Genomic DNA, 22,486 nt, shown 5'->3' with positions numbered 1-22,486 from the left:
TTGGCTATTGTAAGTGATAGTGCTGCTGTGAATGTTGCTGTACAAGTACCTGTTTGAGTCTCTGTTTTAAATTCTTTTGGGTATATACCTAGCATTGGACTTGCTGTATCATATGTTAATTCTGTTTAACTATTTGAGGAACTGCCCAGCTGTTTTCCACAATGGCTGCACCCAGCAAAATGCACAAGAATTTATTTCCCCATTTTCTCTCCATTTCTCCAATAATAGCTATTCTTTGTGTGAAGTGTTTCTCTTACTATGAGTTTGATTTGTATTTTCCTAATGGCTAGTGATGTCCAGCATCATTTTGTGCGCTGTAGTTAAAAGTCTCTTAACACTATAACTGTAACAGTACTCAATCTGCAGTTATAGTGTTCCTGAAATCAATTTGCTCATCAGTTTTTTTTTTTAAACTGAGTTTCAAAAATTTGTAGTTTATGTCCATCCATTCTTCCCTTTGTACTTTCCCATGGTCTTTGTATAGAGTGGGCTCTTGTAAAAAGTCCTTTAATTTTGATTTTTTTTTTCTTTAGAGCACAAATTGGCAGAAACTCTTAAAGGAAAAGATATTAGTATTTTAATAGCTATGACTTTAAAACCTAGCCAACAGCCTTATTTTAGAGAAGAGGCGACTCCTATAACTTCTGTAAGCCAGATTTGTTCAGGTTTGCATGGCATGTTGCTGAAAAAGTCAGGTCTTATTCTTCTACACTGCTTTTCAGTCGTTTAGAACTGTTACTTCATCCACTGCCAATACTGAGTAAGATGAGAATATGGGCTCCTCCTTTCCTCCCTTCCTTCCCACCTTCCTTCCCACCTTCCTTTCTTCTTTATCAAAGTTCAAGATCAAGTAAGTGGAAGTAGGTAATATTAATGCAGATTAAAAAAATATTTTTGGCAGTTTAAATTCTTTAACCTGAATAGTTACATTTAATTCTGTGAAATGAAGTTTCTAGTAGTGTTTTGAGTTATTTCTAAATAGAGTGAAAATGAGTTTAAAAATTGTAGAAAGGGGAGAATCCACAGCTATTCTGTTAAATGTATGTGTGATGTGATCAAGTAGATTAAATTTGTATGTTATTTTATCTTACAGATCTCTAAACCTAGGCTGGTTTCCTCTTACCAACTTCTACAGATTCTTCTTTTGTCTTTTTATTGATAGTATAAAATTCACATTTTTAATGTGTACAGTTTGGAGGGTTTTTGGTATATTCGAAAGCTTGTTTTTTCTTTTAAAATAATAGGCAAATTCTTCTGTTGACTTCTAGAAATAGAGTGGCATCTCATACTTAGAGTGAAGTTTTGAAAAAACTTAAAAAAATCCCTGATGGTTCTAAAATTAGAACTTTTGAAAGAAAAATGATGTTCTTGATTCAGTTTTTTTTTTTGATTCAGTTTTTAGTGAGACTTTATTTCTCATGGTCCTAATATTACCCTACCAATCTACATAAACTCTTTATTTAAAGTGAAATTATAATAATAATCTTCATATATCCAGAGTAGAAGTAAGAACTGATAAGTAAGCAAACAGTTTTCTGAGTAGCTGGAATAGATGCTACCAAGACCATGAATACTATATTGCATGCACATCAGGATAAAATTCTCTTAAGAGTTTTTCTAGTTCTAATATTTAAGCATGTTTCACCTGGCGCATGAATCTATATTTAATAATACCACAGGGATTCTTTAATCAAGACTTCGAAGACAATGAAAAGATCTGTTGAGAATAACTTAAGCTCCAAGTGTGGCCCTAGTAGTAGAAGCTCAAGAACAGATTTAGGTAGCTTTGGTATATTTTGTCAAGTGTTTTGGCTTTTCTAAGGACACTTTTCGAGTTCTTTGAAATGTTCTAGGGAGTTCTTATGTGATTGCTCTCATTCCGTGGTTTTCAAATTTTATCTCAGCAGAGGGACTTAAATATATAATACACAGGTAATAGCAAGTAATTAATGGGTTGCTTTGGCAGCTAACATTTTCAAATGAAAGGATAAAGCATTCTGATTATGGAATCAGCCTTTTCAGAGTAACAAATTAAAAAATAAAGAATATGCAAATATAGACTTTAAAAAGCCTTGAATGCTCTCCTTTCTATATCATCTTCTCCTGAAAGCCATTGTTACTCAATTATTTCAGGTGTTTTCAGATATTGAAAAAATTAAGAATATCTGATTATGTTCATAAGTTTTTTTTATATGTACTATACTATCTTCATGCCTCTGCATATCAGTCCACCACATTTAAAAAAAATTTTTTTTGTTTTATAACATAACATATATATAAAGCAAAGAAAGAAAAAGCCATAGTTTTCAAAGCACTCTTCACCAAGTAGTTATAAGACAGAACCCAGAGTTTGTCATGGGCTACCATACCATCATTTCAGATTTTTCCTTCTCTGTCTTACTTTTTTTAAGGTATAACTTACTGAATGCCATAAAAATGACTCCCTTAAAAAGTGCACAATTTAATTATTTTTAGTGAATTTACAGAGCTGCTCAGCTGTCACCAGATTCCAATTAAGGACATTTCTTATCATTCCAAAAAGATCCCTCTTGCCCATTTCAGTTTATTAGTTTTACTGATTCTTATGAGTTTGGTTGGTTATGTCACTGGTTATTTAACAAAACTTCTGTTGATGGATATTAAGTTGCTTCTAATTTGGGGGTTTTGTAAATAATTACAGTGAGTGCCATTGTACATAATTTTCCCAGCACTTCTTTGATCATTTTCTTAGAGTAAATATCCAAAAGATACATGTTAGTTATACAATAAGAAAGTTAAAAAATATATATATATCCAAAAGATGAATTGTTGGGTCAAAAGGAATGTGTCTTTTAAATGTTGACAGATATTGCTAAATTCCACTCAGAGAAGCGTCATAGGAGTTTATACTCTCACCACAATGGGTGAATGTGCTTTCAGTTCAAATATTATGTATGGAAAATACATCAGTGTTTATGAAATTCTGAAGTATATTTCTAGGGTGTTCCAGAGAAAAAATTTTAAAACCACTTACTTAAGTTATCCCAGTTCTTTAAGAAAAGTTTAAATAGGTTTATTTAAGACAGTTAATTATATTGTTATTTAGTACTTGCCATCTTATTGTATTTACCTTTTTTTTTTTTATTAGGATATATCAACCCAAGAAAGCAACATATTAGGGGCATTTTGTGATATGAATGTAAGTGCTTACTTTTCTCTGTTTTAAGATTTCTGGAATATTTTATGACTGGTTTTGTTATTCATATATGGCTTTGAGTTTATGTTCAATCATTGTCTTTCCAATATTGGTAATAAAATGAATATTATACCTGATAAGTTTTAAAATAATGATATATTTTCTTTTTCACAGGATGTAGAAGTACCATTGCATTTGCTTCGTTATGTATGTTTGTTTTGTGGGAAAAATGGCCTTTCTCTTATGAAGGATTGCTTTGAATATGGAACTCCTGAAACTTTGCCATTTCTCATAGCACATGCATTTATTACAGTTGTATCTAATGTAAGTATTGTTTAACATTGGCTTTAATCTTTGGAAAAAAGCCTGATGTTTCAATAGCATGAATTTTATTTCCTGAGAAAGGCAAGCCTTGCATGTAGAATAGCAATCTTTTCTGGATTTTATTTTGGAAAAATGGAGTGTGAAAGTGTGTTTAAAGATCTTTGTTATAGTAAAGGTGAAATTTGTTTAAAAATATATAAATTTAGCCATTTGTTTTAAAAATTTTGTTGTAAATATCAGGTAGTAGCTATGTACCAAACTTTGTTTTAGTTGATTTTAACTTTCCTTGCCTAGGATTGTGTCATGGGAAAATTTTGGTTTCTTAGAGGTTTTGATGACTTGAATTGTGGTTAGCCTAGGTAATACTACAGTTACCTCTGTTTCACAGGCATTTCTTTTTGCCTTGCAAAGAAGGAAATTCTTTAATGTTATTATGAATGACATTTACTGTGAAGCTCACTAAGTGTGGAAGCAGAAATAATTTTAACCAGATATATTAAAATTCAGTATTGAATAACCTATTTTGTGCATCATTTGAAAAATTGGCTTAGCAAAAATTAATCTAACTTTACCAAATCCTGTATTCTTGAGAAACTGAATCCTGTGAGTAATAACTAATATGAAATGTATAATTAAGGGATGCATATAAAGTTAAAGTGTTGGGTTAGATGTTAATCCATTGATACTTGCTTTCCAGGGGAGTAGTACCCTACTAGTATTATCTGGACCTCCATTTTTCTGTTTTTGAAAAAATGGTTTACATCAGCGTCATATTTAGGTTCAAAATTCTGTGGTTTCTGATAGGTTGAAAATAGTATTTACAGTAGCAGTATAGCATGTAGGTTAAGAATGTAGGTTTCAGATTCACACTTGCATTTGAATCCTGACTCTGAACCCCTCATTGTTTTAGCTTCCTAGGCTGCTCCAGCAAATAGCATGAAAATGGGTTGGCTTAAACAATGGGAATGTATTAGCTTATGGTTTTGATGCTGCAAGAAAGAGTCCAAATCAAGGTATTATCAAAGCAATGCTTTTTTCCTGAAGGACCAGTGTTCTAGAACTGATTGCCAGCAGTTCTTGGCTCTTCTGTCACATGGCAAGGCACATGGTGGCATCTGCTGGTCTGTCCCTTCTCTTCTGGGCTCATTGATTTCAGCTACTTATGTCTGAGACTTTCTCATTCTCATGTCTGAATTCATCCCTCTTATAAAGACTCCATTAATAGGATTAAGGTCCATCCTGATTGGACTAGGCCGCATATATCTTTTTTTTTTTTTTTTAACATGGGCAGGCACTGGGAATCGAACCCGGGTCCTCTGTCGTGGCAGGCGAGCATTCTTGCCTGCTGAGCCACCGTGGCCCGCCCTAGGCCGCATATATCTTAACTGAAGTAGCCTCATTAGAAGATCATACTTATAATGGGTTCACACCCATAGGAATGTATTAGATTTAAGAACTTGTTTTACTGGGGTACATACAGCTTCAGACTGCCACACAGTTCTTTATCTATAAGATAGAAATGATGATATCGGGATTATTGTGAGGCTTAAAATGAGAAGATAGCTTTTAAGCTCTTCTATAGCACCTGATATATAGTATGTACTTATTAACTGGTAGTTGTTGGTAAGTATTTATCTGATTCTGTTATTCTGATTCACCTTACTTGTTTGATAGGAAATTTCAGAATTCAAAATACTGAATTCAGTTTGTCTTTCTTTGAGAGAAAAAAATAAAATCTAAAGTTTTACGTTGACATTTATATTATATGGCAGTAATTTTGGAGAAGTCAGAATCACAAAACCGTTTATCAGAGGTTTAACCTTTTTTAGGATATATTAAGTAAATTGGATTAAATGTATGTCTTGAATTTATTTTGCTAATTCTTGGCTAAAAGTCTTATTAGGAAAGGTTTGTGAAAGACTTTAGTTTATTATGGTATCTTTAAAATTTCTCCATTACTAAGAAGAGGTTTAGGCTTAGAATCTTTCTTATCTGTATTTTCAGCCTTTTTATGATTGTTAATTGATGGACTGTTGTCAGTGTGAATAGTTTTTTTTTCTTGTAACCCAGCAGTAGACACTGAGGTCATTAAACCAAAGTTAGGCTTAAAATTAGTCACACTGCTTTATATATGCCTTTTATCATGTTGAGGAAGTTACCTTTGATTCCTACTTTTTTGAAGTGTTTTTATCAGAAAAGGATGTTGAATTTTGTTCAGTGATGTTTCAACATCAGTTGAGATGATTTTTCCCTTTCGATTTGTTAATGTGCTATATTACATTAACTGATTTTCTTATGTTGAACCATTGTTGCATTCCTGCTATAAACCCCACTTGGTCTTGGTGTATAATTCTTTTAATGTGCTGTGGATTTGATTTGCTAATATTTTGTTGAGAATTTTTGCAACTGTGTTCATTAGGGATATTAATCTGTAGTTTTCCTTTGTTTGTAGCATTTTTACACAGTTTTGATATTAAAATGATGTTAGTGTCATAAAATGAATTAGGTAGTGTTCCTTTTTCGTCAGTTTTTTGGAAAAGTTTGAGTAGGATTGGTGTTCTTTTTGTAATGTTTGATAAAATTCCCCTGTTAAGCCATCTGACCTTCGGCTTTTCTTTGTAGGAAGATTTTGGTGACTGTTTGAATCTCTTTATTTGCGATTGATTTGTTGAGATCTTCTATTACTTTTGAATCAGTGTAGCTTGTTTGTGTGTTTCCAGAAATTTGTCCATTTCATCTAAATTGTCTAGTTTGTTGGTGTGTAGTTGTTCATAAAGTCATACTATTTTAATTAATAGTGTAGTTGACTTTGTATGGTAATGTGTGTTTATTTTTTTTTCCTGAGAGTATAATACATACTTTTCAACAAAAGGTTTTATAACTTGATTATAAACTTGGCTTTTTTTTCTCCCTTTATAAAACGTTTTTTGTTTTGGCTCTTTGCATGCTAATTTCTTTAATGTAGTTAATACTTTGGTGCAGAGTAAGAGCTTAAATTAGAGTTCTTTTTGCAATCAGAATTAATACAGAATCTGTACTTTTTTCATAATCTTTAGAGTTTTTCTTAAAGGATTAATGTCATTTAAAGCATTAGAATTTCACCCTGCCTAGTGTTTTATATAAACCCTTAGTGATTTCTTTAAAAAATTTAAAATAGACATCCCTTTCATTTAAGAAACTTCAGGGCCTTTACATTTCAGTATTTTCTAGCCACATTTAGGTTATCTAGAACACATTTTCCTCTTGTGGAAACTATACATTTTAGGATATAACATTTTAGGTTATCTAGAACACATTTTCCTCCTGTGGAAACTATATCACTGTCATTTTTATATATCCATTTCTTTTCTTGAGAAATGGTTGTTTAGCCAAACTGTTTCAGCATCAACAAGGCTGGAGTCCCTATTTGGGAACTATGAATTTAAGCAGACTTTTACATAGGAATGAAAACTCCTACATTCATACAGTGAAAACAATTGATTTTATGGCAATCCTTTCTTTGCGAATTAAAAGTGACTTTTACAGTTAGATAGTTAAAAACTGACCTTTTCTAGTACCTGATTTTTATTAAAGTAAATCACACATTCAGAAGAATGACCCTAGCATGGGGAAAGACATTTTCAACTAGAAATAAAAACATTAGCCATAAAGAGAAAGATTAGTGAATTATAATACATCATTAAGTGTGGTGAATAATAGTTAAAAGAGTGAAACACCACAGAAAGGAAGGATACATCGACAGTATATATATGTCAGATAAAAGGCTTGCACCCAAAATATATGAAGAATTGCCACAAGTCAGTAAGGAAAAGGCAAACAATCTAAAGACTTGAACAGGCACTTGACAAAAACCTATCTGAACGGATAATGTGCCTATTAAAAGGTGCTTAATCTCTCAGTCATTTAAAAAATAGAAATAAACTACAATGAAGTTTTATTGTTTTACCTTTCATATTTTGATGTGTAGTTCAACTGCAGTTAAGTTTTGTGCATGGTATGAGGGAGGAATCAAGATTCATTTTCTTTCCACTGGTCTTAAATTACCAAAAAAACCTTTCTTCCTTACTCCGAATTACTGCTTTTGTCATACATCCAAATGTACTTTGTGTATATGGGTCTGGGCTAGCATGTTCCATTATTCTTCACTTAATCTCGTACCATTTCCACACTGTCTTCATCTTTGAAGCTCTATAATGTTTCAAATAAAAACCTTTTTGGGTTGCATTGAATCTGTATATCAATTTAGGGAGAACTGTGATCTTTACAATATTCAGTCTTCTATAAATATGTCTCTATTTATAATTTCTTTAATTTTCCTTAAGTATCATTTTATCATTTTCTGTGTTTCTGTGTAGAGATCTTTGTATGTCTTTGTTAGATCATTCCTAGGTAGTTGACACTTTTTGATGCTGTTGTAAATTGATCTTTTAAAAAAACTTTGTTCTTAGTATATAGTAAATACACAATGTACTTTGTGTATATGTATATATGTGTATATTTATTTATTTGTATTAACTTCCTAAGCAACAATCTTGCTAAACTTGTTAATTCCAAAAAAGTTTATCTGAAATTTACTTTGAGTTTCTATTTATCTAATCATATCATCTAAAAGTAATGTTTAATTCTACCTACCCATTCCTATGCTTTTTCTTTTTTTAATTAAAAAAGTTTTTTTTACAAAGAAAAGAAAGAAAAAGCAATGATTTTCAAAGTAAACTTCAACCAGTAGTTATAGAATAGATTTCAGAATTTGTTATGGGTTACCATTCCACTATTTCAGATTTTTCCTTCTAGCAGCTCTCAAACACTGGAGGTTAGAAGAAATATATATATATTGTGAAAGATAACATCTGTACGAAAAAGCAATTAATTTCAAAGCAAACATCGCAATAATTAGCTGTAGAACAGATTTCAGAGTTTGGATTGGATTACAGTTTTACAATTTTAGGTTTTTACTACTAGCTGCTCTAAGATCCTGGAGACTAAAAGAAATATTAATATAATAATGATTCATATTTATTTGTTAAACCCCACCTGCTCTGTAAAATTCCACCATCACCTTTGATCTTTCTCTTACTCATTAGGGGTATTTGGGCTATGCCCATTCTAATTTTTTCATGTTGGAAGGGGCCGTCAGTAATATGGGGTAGGGAAATGGAACTGGTTGATGTTCTGGAGAGGCTGGCCTCTCTGCGTTTCAGGACATATCTGATCCAGGGTCCCATCTGGAGGTTGTAGTTTCTGGAAAGTTACCATAGAGAGGTACCCTGTCTCGTTCCTTGTCTCAGAAGAAAAGATTTCAGCATTTCATCATTAGTATGACATTTGCTGTAGATTTTTGGTAGATATTTTTTGTAGAGTGAAGTCCTACATTCATTATTCTCAAATTTGCATTCAATTTACCTATCAAGGTTTAATATCATAATTCATTTGATGATTTGGTTAGAATTTCTGTGAGAATAAACTACTATAATGTAAGTGTTTTAGATTTAGAAATGATTTGGAGTATCTTGCAGAAAAGTATAGAAATGAATTTACTATAATCTTTAAAATTATAACAGGGGAAAAGGCTATTTATAGTAAGAGCTCATTTGAGTATATTATATTACTGTAGTTCATGACTGTAAAATATATTTGTTTATATGGGTATTGAAGTGACTAGACACTAGGTAATTTGATATTTAAACAAATGAGGATGTGATGGTTTTATTGAAAAACTGATTCAGTGCTATAGTATTTGGATTGCTACCATACAAAGGGGTATAGAGAAACATGTAATAAATAGATATTATTTAGATAGATGATTCTTCCTTTTCAGAAAGAAGCTACTACTAATTCTTCAGGTTAATTTTTAGTAAGATATATTAGGTTAAATTACTTACCTGATTTGTATAATAATATTTCTAACAAGTTTATCCTTTCCAAAATAGATAATAAAATATATGTAGTTTTAAAGGCAACAAAATATTAAATCCTTGTTTTTTATTAAAGGGAAGAAATGTGTATTTCATATATTTGTTATATATTAATATAACTTTATGTTCCCTTATAGATTAGAATATGGCTGCATATCCCTGCTGTCATGCAGCACATTATACCTTTTAGGACCTATGTTATCAGGTAAGTTTTAAATCTCTTCTCCCCACCCCCACCCCCAGATTATCAATGTATAATGCATGTTTCAATAATTTGTAACATAGTACAGGTTATAGTCTGTCAAAGTCCTTTGTAGTCCCATTCTCTAGAGAAGATTTCAAGTAACAGTTTGGTGTATAATGTTTTTGTTTTAATGCACATAATATGGGTTTATATTGAATATGTTTATTTTTAAGCAATTTATGCTAGACTTTTTTTTCATTTAACTGTATAATAGAATAGAGAACTTAATAATGGTTCTGTGGCACTGCAGTATATGTATTGATTCAACAAATGTTGAATCCATTCCGTTCTAGGCCTGGGAATATATGAGAGAAGAAAATGGATTAAAAACTCTGCTCTCTTATACAGTCTAGTAGAGGAAGCCAGACAAAATGAATCAGTTAATGACATAGCACATCAAAGTGATAAGTGTTACAGAAGAAAAGATCATCAGAGGGCGGATTGAGAGTTCTTGAGCATGGGTTACAGTTTTGAATAAGATAAGGAAGGTCTCACTAATGGAGGAGGTGACATTTGAATTTTCTAGGTCTCAGCCTAAGAAGGAGACAGAGTGAAAGGAATGTATTGATTAGAGTTCTTAGATTGTGGAATGTTAGAGTTCTAAGAATTATCTTTCTTGAAAACATGTGCTCTTTATACTTTTTTATCTTCATTCATTCATTCACAATTTATTTGAGTGCCTGCTGTTTCGCAGAAGTGTTCTAGTTATTGGGGAAAACTATCAGGAAAACACTCTGAAGATGATAGGTAACTGTGCAAGGTAATGTAATAGAGCATCTGAGGCCTTTCTAAAAAGTGATGTTTGAAGGACATCAGTCAGCTAATCGAGTGATGATCAGAAGGACCTAAGATGATCCTAGACAGAAGGAATATATGGGCAAAGATTCTGAAGTTGGAAACAGTATGACATGTTGAATTAAAAGCAGTCGGATGTGGATGGGATGGAGCATAGTGTGTCAAGAGGTGTAATTGTGATGCGACATTTGAGTGATAAGCAGAGTTAGATTATTTGGGACATTGTGGCCATGTAAGGGTAGATTTAATTTTAGCCATGACAATCTATTGAAAGGTTTTAAATGGATGAGTCATGATACTTTTTATAAGATCACTTTCACCTTTAAGTGGATCATAAATTACAGGGGGGCTGAAGTAGAAGCTGGGAGATTTTAATTGGCCCTAGAAAGAAACGGAAGTTACTTGTGCTAGGTTTGTTTATTGTGATCTTGAAAATTGAACGAATATCAGTGAAAATAAAGTTGACCACACTAGTGATTATAGAATAGGAGGAAAAGGGAGCATCTTGGGTGACACTTCCTCTCATACCATCATGCCAATTTCTCTTTTGTACTCCATCAACCAAGATGTAACAGACTGGGAGACAACCAAAACCATTCCTGTTAACCATAAAGAACACCTAGGGCTCTAGGTGTTTGAGATTCTACAAAGGTTCCATGTACTGTGATTACTTTTCAGAAACCTACAACTTCCAGATGGGTTCGTTGGGCAGATAAGTCCTCAAACCCAGAGGGGCTAGCCTCTCCAAGAACATCAACTAGTTCCATTCCTTTGTCCCATATTACTGACACCCCTTTCCAACATGCATAGTTCAAACACCCCTAAAGATTGGGAGAAGGATCTAAGGAGAAGTAGTAGTTACAACAAAGAAGATAGGATTTAGCAAATGAGTCTGACTGCTGAATCGTACTGATTTATTCTTCAGTGTCTTGGAGCAGCTAGAATGAAAAACCTGTAATTGTGGCACTGTAGCCTATGCTGACTCTGAAACCTGTTTTATAACTGCTTGTTAAAATGTACTTTGAAATTTATTCCTTTTTTGTAAATTTTGTTACATCTCACAATAAAAAATGTTTGAAAATACAAAAAAAAAAAAAGGATCTGGGAGAACTTAAAGGGTAAAGTTTTTAGATACCGATGGGTAGTGCTGGCACGATGGGAGGATGAGCCTATATTTCAGAACATTAGTGCTTTAGGAGTTGTCAGCTTAAAGAGAGCTTTTAAAAACCATGGGAAGAAGTGAGGTAACCTGGGTAGAGAATATAGAAAGAAAATAGAAGAATCTAGGATAGTGCCTTGTATCAGTTTGCTTTTGCTGTGTAAGAAACCAACCGCTTCAAACTTAGTGGCTTAAAATGATAGTGTTCAAAGACTTTTCAGGCTACTACTTATGTCCTATTTGTAAAAGAGCCATTAACCAAAGCAGGTTACATATCAAAGCCCAGAATTTAAGGGGGTGGAGAAGTAGACTCTCTCTTTTGATGGGAGAAGTAGCAGAGTCACATTGTAAAGACTTCTGTATATTGGGAAGGGATATTTGTGTCCATTTTGGAATCCATTTCAACCTGAGGAGTTCTCATATTGAAAGGATGGGTAGATGAGGAGGAACCAGTTGAAGAAATTAGGCGGGGCCTGAGAGATAAGAAAAGAACCAGAGGTTTGTGGCTTTTGGAAACGAAAAAGGGATCATGTTTAAAATGTATACATTTTAGAGAAGTTTGGCTGTGAGGAGGAGATGTACTGTTTTTATGTACTCAGCTGAAATTTATTAAAGCAGGATGAAGTCAGATATCAACATTTTTGGAACTATATATGTGACAATAAAGCTTTACTGGAGGTACGTAATCCTATGTTAAATGATTTGGCTGTTTGGGAGTTTTTGACTCAATTTGGACTCAGCAAAAGGACACCGTCACAGGTTGTATCATTTAAGCATCACTTTGAAATAGTTTAAATGGGGAATGTTAGGTTTAAGGATCCCAGGTTCTGCAGTAAACATTTTGGAGGTATGGAGCATAGGAATGTCGTAGAGTTAGTGAGTGGTCTTTAGGAATGTTTTGTGACTTATTATTTCTTGTTTGTTTTTTGAATCATTTCAGGTATTTGTGCAAGCTCTCTGATCAGGAGTTACGCCAGAGTGCAGCTCGCAACATGGCTGATTTAATGTGGAGTACAGTGAAAGAACCATTGGATACTACATTATGTTTTGATAAAGAAAGCCTAGATCTTGCATTTAAGTACTTTATGTCACCTACTTTGACTATGAGGTTGGCTGGACTGAGTCAGATAACAGTAAGCTGTATTTGTTTTATTTTTGTTTGTTTTTATTTGCCATACCTATTTATGAAAGATTTACCATAGCTAGGCCCTGTGTTAAGCATTTTACATTCATTACTCTGTATGGTTCTCACAAATAATTTGTTACTCTCTCTATTATAAATATGAGGAAACTGAGCCTAGGTTAGATCTTAAGTTTGATTTTTCATGGTCTTCCTCCTTCAGATATTTTTTAGCTATTCATTTTTTTTTAATTTACAAAGCAGTGTTTTCAGAGAAGAATGAAGGCTACCGTAAGAAAATTAACTGATTTTTCCACAAGCAGAGGGTACAGATTATTAGACTGTAGAGCAGATTTGACTGTCAAAATGTTTTGTTTGGATTGTGCAGTATTAAATATTACTTTAAGTGGGGAGAATTCACAGTAAAAAATTCTACTCTTGAAAAAAAATGGAAGGCTTAATATCTTTGGGTCTGTATTCCAGCATAACAGTAATTTACTATAGCTAAGTAGTTTTGTCCATTAGAGGAGACAGGATTTCACTGGTTTGCTTCAGTGCCTGTTAGCGTTACTCCTTTACACTTTTTGATTGGCAGTAGTGTAGTTATTTGAGTTTGTTACCTAAGAGCCAAATTAATCCAGATTAGGTTGGCTATAATTGTATTATGTCTTTTAGCCAGAGATGCATGTGTAAAATGGTACTGGTGAACTAATCCCCCAAATTTTAGATTTATCTGTTATTCCTCACTTTTGTACATGCCCATCAGAATGTATTTTCCAGAGGCATTGAAATATATCTTTTTGGGTTAATTTTTCACCATCTTATTCTGGATTAAATAATGTTTGACATTCTGAGGGCTCTGAGCTTTTTAGAAAAGATTCTGTTTTCTTTTTTTTTTTTTTAAGTGTTGGTATTTCTGCAGTTGCTGGATTTTTGCCTGTATGTTAGACTTTATAAATAAAGAAAATACTTGATCATAGTTACCCAGATACATTGTCTTAAATATGTTTATCTAGGGAGCTTTTCTTGAAACTTTGTCTCTAATGATGTATTGGATTTTGTATTTTTTCCCTTATTCAATTTTGTGTTCTCTAATGTTTTTATTATTGTGGTAAAGCTTATATGTTATTTGTGGAATTAATTTATTTAGTGATTAAATATAATAAGGGAAATAGTCATATTAAATTGGGAATTATGTGTGTATGTGTATATATAGCTGATATTTTTTATACTTTTGATCTGGTTATTGATTACAGTTTACAAGCACCAAACAATCACTTTATCATATTTCTTTACACTTACGAAGAATAATTTTGGAAAAAACTTTTTTTAAATCACAGAATCAACTTCACACCTTCAATGATGTGTGTAATAATGAGTCACTGGTTTCAGACACAGAAACGTAAGTAGAGCCTTAATTTATGCATAACATTTAAATGTGCAGCTGTTTATATGGTATATAAAATTGTGACTATTAGATTTGAAATATTGGCTAGAAATACTTTGCCTCATAGCTTCACTTTACTGAGTTTAATGAATAAGCTCTCAAAACAATATGTTGAAACATTTTGCTGTTTTTTTTTTAAGCAGTTTTTAAACTTGGTAGTTTTGCTATTTATCTCCAAATATGAATGCATACAATTTTTTTTAATTGTGAAAAATAGCATTTAAAAGAGCAATAAATTTTAAAGCACACTGCAGCAATTAGTTGTAAAACAGATTTTGGCGTTTGGTATGGGTTAAAATTCCATAATTTTAGGTTTTTCCTTTTAGCTGCTCCAAGACACTAGAGACTAAAAAGAAATATCAGCATAATGCTTCAGTAATCATACTCATTTATTAAATCCTGTCTTCTCTGTCATAACTCCACCTTCTCCTGTGATCTTTTTCCCAATCTTTGGAGGTATTTGGGCTATGCCCACTCTAACTTTTCTCACGTTGGAAAGGGCTGTCGATGATATGGGATAGGGAGATAGAGCTAGTTGATATTCTGGAGAAGCTGGCCTCTCTGGGTTTCAGGACTTGGCTGGCCTAAGAATGCATACTATTTGTACAGGAGAATTTAGTGTAAATGATAATTTTCAAAAGGCACATTTAATGCAGAAAAAGAAAAGAAACCTCATTTGCACATTTTTATGAGGAGAAACCAAGTTAATGAAACATGAAAAGAAGTAGTTTTCATTTCTTAGGGCTTTTCAAGTTCTAAGAAATATATTCAATTTAGTCATCCATCCAGTTTTTAAAAACTCAAACACAGGTAATATATCTTCTGTATACAAGCAGACTTGGGTAAGTTTATAGTGTTAGAAAATTCATAATTATAGGAATGAGTCATATTTGAGCTTTACTGTAACTTTTGTGCATTGATCTTGGTTCTGCTGTCTGGAACTGATCTTAGTTGAACTTAACCCTTTATGAACTTGAAAATCAGAGACTGTCTTTACTCTTCTTCTTTTTTTTCTCCAGGCTAAAGAGTTCTCATTACTCCAGTAGTTCTCCATATGGTATGGGTTTTAGATTCCTCATCAGACCAGTTATTCACCTGGCAACATTCTTTGTCACTGCTCCCCTTAAAATATATTGCCCAGAATTGGTCAAAGCTTTCTAAGTTCCGGATTATATTAAAAGTGTTTTTTCCTACCATCAGGACATTACATATATTATGTCTAATGTGTGTAAAGCTACAGCTCTGAATTTCTGTTTGATCCTTTGATACCCACCTGTAGGATTGCATAAGAGAATTCTGTAATTCCAAGTACAAATACTCGGATATCCCTGAGTTGTCAGTGGAATAACCCCATGCATATATACACAGGTCTTTGGGTTCCTGATACAGGGGATAGAGAATAAGAAAGAATTTTACTCAAAAAAAGTATAAGGAATATACATCCCAAAGATATCACTGAGTAAACAGGGAATAGAGGAAGAGTTTTGAGGACTGGTGGGTAAGGTATAATTTATATGTCATAAAATTATCTGTTTTCAAGGTACAGTGCAATAATTTTTAGTAAACTTACAGAGTTGTGCAGCTTTCATCACAATCCAGTTTTAGAACATCGCTCTCATTTCAAAAAGATCCCTTTTACCTTTTTTCATCAATTTCCATCTTTTTCACAGCCTCACTAATCTACTTTATCTATCTAGGTTACCCTACCCTGGATATCTCATTTAAGTAGAATAATAGCATTCTGTGTTCTTTTTCATCTGGCTTCTTTCACTTAGTTTGCTGCTTTTGAGGTTCATGTGTTGTAAAATATATCAATACATTATTCCTTTTTAAAAATTAAAACAATTTTTTTGTATGACTGTATGTTCTCATTTATATGAAATATATATAGTAAGCAAACATTGTAGTGACAGATAGATTACAGAATACCAGTGGCCATGGTGCTGGGGAAGGGTTGTAGGTGTGGCAAAGGGGGCGTTATTGCTACGTGGGTACAGAATTTCTGTTTGAGATGATGAAAAAAGTTGAGATATGGATTCTAGTAATGGTAGAACAATATTGTAAATAGAATTAATGCAACTGAATTGTATACTTTGAAGTGATTAAAATGAGAAATTTTAAATTGTTTGTTTGCTACTACCACAAACAATGTCATTCCTTTTTTATTAATCTACCTTCTGAAATTTGCTAAGACTCTCAGCAGATTTTTCATTTTAGTCATGCTTTTCAACTCCAGAGTTTTCATTTCCTTTTTTTCTTCTTTGTTGGTATTATTTATTTTTTTCCATTTTCAATTTTTAAAAAATTTATGTTTTATTACCAAACTAATACAACATGCAAACGTGATCATTCTAAACATACAAACATTCCATGCCATAGTGTACAATCAGTGGCTCACAATATCATCACATAATAGTATATTAATCACCATGATCATTTTTAGAACATTTGCATCACCCCAGAAAAACGGATAAAAAGAAAAAAGAAAAAAACTTATACATACCATTGACCACTAGTATTTCCATCTACTCAGTATAATTTGACCTTTATTCCCCCTATTTTTTTCTTTACCTCTTACACTCCCTTTCAATGTTCACTAGTATTTCAGTCTACTCAATTTTTTTTAACATTTGTTCCCTCATTATTTATTTATTTTTAATCCATATTTTTTTACTCATCTGTCAATAGTGTAGATAAAAGGAGCACCACACACAAGGTTTTCACACTCAGAAAGTTTCATTGCAAAAGCTGTACATTCATCCTCGAGAAACATGGTGTGGTAGTTAGATTCAGTTGTCAACTTGGCCAGGTGGAGGCACCTAGTTCTATTGCTGTGGACGTGAGCCAATGGTACATGAACCTCATCTGTTGCTCATTACATCTGCAGTTGGCTAGGAGGCGTACCTACTGCAATGAATGATACTTGACTTATTTGGCTGGTGCTTAAATGAGAGTGTGCAACGTAGTACAGCCTAAACAGCTCAGCATACCTCATCTCAGTGCTTGCAGCTCATCCCAGGCCTTTGGAGGTGCAGAAAGAAATCACCCTGGGGAAAGTTGTTGGAACCCAGATGCCCGGAGAGAAGGCCAACAGGGGTCACCCTGTGCCTTCCCATGTAAGAAAGAACCTCAGTTGAAAGTTAGCTGCCTTTCTTCTGAAGAGCTGACAAAATAAATCCCCTTTTATTAAAAGCCAGTCCATCTCTGGTGTGTTGCATTCTGGCAGCTAGCAAACGAGAACACATGGATACTGCAACACAGCTCTACAGTTTCAAGCACTTCCCTCTAGCCTCTCTAATATACCTTAAACTGAAAAGGGGATGTCTATATGATGTGGAAGAATAACCTCCAGATAACCTCTCGACTCTGTTTGAAATCTCTCAGCCACTGACACTTTATCTCATTTCTCTCTTCCCCCTTTTGGTAGAGAATGTTTTCTTAATCCCTTGATACTGAGTCCCAGCTCATTCTAGGATTTCTATCCCACATTGCCAGGGAGGTTTATACCCCTGGGAATCATGTCCCATGCAGAGAGGGGGAGGGCAGTGAGTTTGCTTGCCCTATTGGCTGAGAAAGAGATAGGCCACAACTGAGCAACAAAAGAGGTTCTCTAGGAGTGACTCTTAGGCCTAATTTTAAATATATTTAGCCTGTCCTTTGCAGGGATTGGTTTCATATGAACAAATCTCAAGATTGAGGGCTCAGCCTATTGATTTGGTTGTCCATACTGCTTGTGAGAATATCAGGAATTCGCCAAACGGAAAAGTTGAATTTTCATCCTTTCTTACTGTTCTCCCAAGGGTACTTTGCAAATACTTTTTTATTCATTGTTCGAATCAGTTGTCTTATCTTTCCTTCTGGTTTCATTTGTGCCCCCAGCCCTCCTCCCTCTCTCATTCTCACATTCAGTTCACTGAGTGTACTAACATTATTGTGCTGCAATTAGGTAGTATTATGCTATCCGTTTCTAAATTTTTACGATCAGTCCTGTTGTACAATCTGTATCTCTTCAGTCCAATTACCCAAAATCTACCCTATTTCTATCTCCTGATGGCCTCTGTTCTTAACTGAAATTCTCCAGGTTAATTTTATTAATGTTAGCTCCTGTCAGTGAGACCATACAGTATTTGTCTTTTTGTATCTGGCTAATCGCACTCAGCATAATGTCCTCAAGGTCCATCCATGTTGTAACATGCTATTCTGTCTTACAGCTGCATAATATTCCATCATAGATATATACTACAGCTTGTTTAGCCACTCGTCTGTTGATGGACATTTGGGCTGTTTCCATCTCTTGGCAGTTGTAAATAATTCTACTGTATACATCAGTGTGCAAATGTCCATTTGTGTCCTTGCCCTCATGTCCTCTGAATAGATACTTAGCAACGGTATTGCCAGGTCATATGGCAGTTCTATGCTTAGTTTCCTGAGGAACCGCCAAACTGCCTTCCACAGTGGTTATATCATTTGACATTCCCACCCACAGTGGCTAAGTGTGCCTCTTTTTCCACATCCTCTCCAGCACTTGTCATTTTCTGTTTTATTGATAATGGCCATTCTGGTGGGTGTGAGATGATATCTCATTGTGGTTTTGATTTGCATTTCCCTAATAGCCAGTGAAGTTGAGCGTCTTTTCATGTGCCTTTTAGCCATTTGTATTTCCTCTTCTGAGAAGTGTCTGTTCTTGTCTTTTGCCCATTGTGTAATTGGGTTATCTGTTGCCCATTGTGTAATTGGGTTGTCTGTCTTTTTGTTGTTGAGTTGAACAATCTCTTTGTATATTCTGGATACTAGAACCTTATCTGATGCATAGTTTCCAAATATTGTCACCCATTGTGTAGGCTGTCTTTTTACTTTCTTGACAAAGTTCTTTGATGCACAAAAGTGTTTAATTTTGAGAAGTTCTAATTTATCTGTTTCTGTCTTCCGTGCTTGTGGCTTTGGGTGTAAGATCTGGGAAAACACTTGTTATAGGATTTATGAGATATTTCCCTACATTTTCTTTGTAAAAGATTTATGGTCTTAGATCTGATGTTTAGGTCTTTGATCCATTTTCAGTTAATTTTTGTATAGGGTGTGAGATATGGATCCTCTTTCATTCTTTTGTATGTGGATATCCAGTTCTCTAAGCACCATTTATTTTATTTTATTAAAAAAATTACAAGAAACACAAATATTCCTAATATATGATCATTCTGTTCTACATATGTAATCAGTAATTTACAATATCATGACATAGTTGCATATTCATTATCATGATCATTTCTTAGAACATTTGCATCAATTCAGAAAAAGAAATAAAAAGACACAGAACAATAAAATGAAAACCGAAAAAAAAATTATACGTACCATACCCTTACCCCTCCCTTTCATTGATCACTAGCATTTCAAACTAAATTTATTTTAACATTTGTTTTCCCTATTATTTATTTTTATTCCGTATGTTCTACTTGTCTGTTCACAAGGTAGATAAAAGGAGCATCAGACACAAGGTTTTCACAATCACACAGTCACATTGTGAAAGCTGTATCATTATAGAATCATCATCAAGAAACATGGCTACTGGAACACAGCTCTACATTTTCAGGCAGTTCCCTCCAGCCTCTCCATTACATCTTGGATAACAAGGTGATACCTACTTAATGTGTAAGAATGACCTCCAGGATAACCTCTCGACTCTGTAATCTCTCAGCCATTGACACTTTGTCTCATTTCACTCTTCTCCCTTTTGGTCAAGAAGATTTTCTCAATCCCTTGATGCTGGGTCTCAGCTCATTCTAGGGTTTTTCTCAGTCCCTTAATGCTGAGTCTCAGCTCATTCTAGGATTTCTGTCCCACATTGCCAGGAAGGTCCACACTCCTGGGAGTCATGTCCAGCGTAGACAGGGAAAGGATGGTGAGTTTGCTTCTTGTGTTGACTGGAGAGAGAGGCCACATCTGAGCAACAAAGGAGGTTCTCTTGGGGGTGACTTTTAGGCTTAATTTTAAGTAGGCTTGACCTATCCCCTGTGGGGTTAAGTTTCATATGAACAAACCCCAATACTGGGGGCTCAGCCTATAGCTTTGACTGTCCACACTGCTTGTGAGAATATCAAGAATTCAACTTGGGGAAGATGAATTTCTCACCATCCTCACCATTTCCCAAAGGGGACTTTGCAAATACATTTCCACTCACTCATTGAATCATTCTGGGATTCATCGGGACATCACTCTGGACAAACCAACAAAATCGTATGTCCTACCCAAGGGTGCATGTACTTATGGTGTTCAACCAAGCTATCTACAATAATTATATTAGGAAACGCACTAGTCTCAATATAAATTTTGTACCAAATAAACAATTTTTGATTTAGTCTCACATAAGTTGAAATTCTAAAATATTAATTACCATCTGTTTTCAGCACCCTACAATAATGACATTCCTTTGTTCTTCCTCATGCAAAAACATTTTTTAAATTCGTACGTTTAGTCACTATCTTTATACACTGTAGGCATTCCTAGATTATACCATCTCAATCTTTATTGTCTATCTTTCTTTCTGATTTCATTTATGCCCCCAGCCCTCCTCTCTCTATCATTCTCAGATTCAGCTTCATTCAGTGTTTTAACATAATCGTATTACAGTTAGGTAGTATTGTGCTGTCCATTTCTGAGTTTTTACATTCAGTCCTGTTGCACAGTCTGTATCCCTTCAGCTCCAGTTACCCAATATCTTACCCTGTTTCTATGTCCTGATGGCCTCTGTTATCAATGAAATACTCCAAGTTTATTCACTAATGTCAGTTCATATCAGTGAGACCATATAGTATTTGTCCTTTTGTTTTTGGCTAATCTCATTCAGCATAATGTCCTCACAGTCTGTCCATGTTGTTACATACTTCATAACTTTATTCTGTCTTACAGCTACATAATATTCCCTCACATGTATATACCACAGCTTGTTTAACCACTCATCTGTTGATGTACATTTTGACTGTTTCCATCTCTTTGCAATTGTAAATAATGCTGCTGTAAACATTGGTGTGCAAATGTCCGTTTGTGTCCTTGCTCTCATGTCCTTTGAGTAGAGACAGCATATAGATGGGTCCTGTTTTTTAATTCATTCTGCCAGTCTATGTCTTTTGACTGGGGAGTTTAATACATTACCATTTAGTGTTATTACTCTCCAGGTAGTACTTTCTTCTTCCATTTTGCCTTTTGAATTTTATCTGTCATATCTAATTTTCCTTCTTTTTACCTTTACTCATAGTCTTGCTTTCTACTGTCTTCTCCACATCTCTCTGTTCTGTCTTTTCATCTGTCTCTATTGCTCCCTTTACTGGTTCTTGCAGAGCTGTTCTCTTGGTCACAAATTCTCTCAGTGATTTTTTGTCTGAAAATGTTTTAATTTCTCCCTCATTTTTGAAGGACAATTTTGCTGGATGTAGAATTCTTGGTTGGCAGTTTTTTTCTTTTAATAATTAAAATATATCATCCCACTGTATTCCCTCCTCCATGGTTTCTGTTGAGAATTCTACGCATAGTCTTATTGGGCTTCCCTTGCATGTGATGGATTGCTTTTCTCTTGCTGCTTTCAAGATTCTCTCTTTCTCTTTGACCTCTGACATTCTGATTAGTAAATGTCTTGAAGTACGTCTACCTGGATCTATTCTCTTTGGGGTACATGGCACTTCTTGGATCTGTAATTTTAAGTCTTTCGTAAGAGTTGGGGAATTTTCAGGGATAATTAATTTCCTTCATTAAGTTTTCTTGTCTTTTTCCCTTCTCTTCTTCTGGGGCACTCACAATATATATATTCGTGCACTTCATATTGTCCTTCAATTCCCTGAGTCCCTGCTGATATTTTTCCATTTTTTTCCCCTATATTTTCTTTTTCTTGTCGGATTTCAGATGTTCTGTCCTCCAGGCACTAATCCTATCTTTTGCCTCTTAAAATGTACCATTGTAGGTTTCCATTGTTTTTTTCATCTCATCTACTGTGCCTTTCATTCCCATAAGTTCTGTGATTTGTTTTTTTCAGACTTTCCAGTTCTTCTTTTTGTTCATTCCTTGCCTTTTTTATATCCTCCCTCAATTCATTGATTTGGTTTTTAATGAGGTTTTCCATGTCTGTTCGTATATTCTGAATTGTTTCAGCTCCTGTATCTCATTTGAATTGTCGCTTTGTTCCTTAGACTGGGCCATATCTTCAATTTTCCTAGTGTGATTTGTTATTTTTTACTGGCATCTAGGCATTTAATTACCTTAATTAGTTTATTCTGGAGATCGCTTTCACTTCTTTTACCTAGGGTTTTCTTGCGGGATGAA

The 22,486-nt window shown here is 34.0% G+C and overlaps 1 protein-coding gene across 7 annotated transcripts in view; it reads left to right on the top strand.

Moving 5' to 3' along the window:
* Window positions 1-22,486, top strand: part of USP34 (ubiquitin specific peptidase 34) — a 318,270-nt gene that overhangs the window by 87,447 nt on the left and 208,337 nt on the right. For all 7 annotated transcript variants that reach the window (XM_077134328.1, XM_077134324.1, XM_077134325.1 and 4 more), the window contains 5 exons: window positions 3,128-3,178; window positions 3,350-3,499; window positions 9,552-9,619; window positions 12,553-12,745; window positions 14,073-14,134. In XM_077134328.1, coding sequence (XP_076990443.1) covers window positions 3,128-3,178; window positions 3,350-3,499; window positions 9,552-9,619; window positions 12,553-12,745; window positions 14,073-14,134 — 524 coding nt within the window. The remainder of the gene's footprint in view (window positions 1-3,127; window positions 3,179-3,349; window positions 3,500-9,551; window positions 9,620-12,552; window positions 12,746-14,072; window positions 14,135-22,486) is intronic.

The sequence above is a fragment of the Tamandua tetradactyla genome, chromosome 17 (assembly GCF_023851605.1).
Source record: "Tamandua tetradactyla isolate mTamTet1 chromosome 17, mTamTet1.pri, whole genome shotgun sequence".
Classification (NCBI taxonomy): Eukaryota; Metazoa; Chordata; class Mammalia; order Pilosa; family Myrmecophagidae; genus Tamandua; species Tamandua tetradactyla.
Note: the sequence above shows the minus strand (reverse complement) of the source record. Positions and strands in the feature narration are given on the sequence as shown.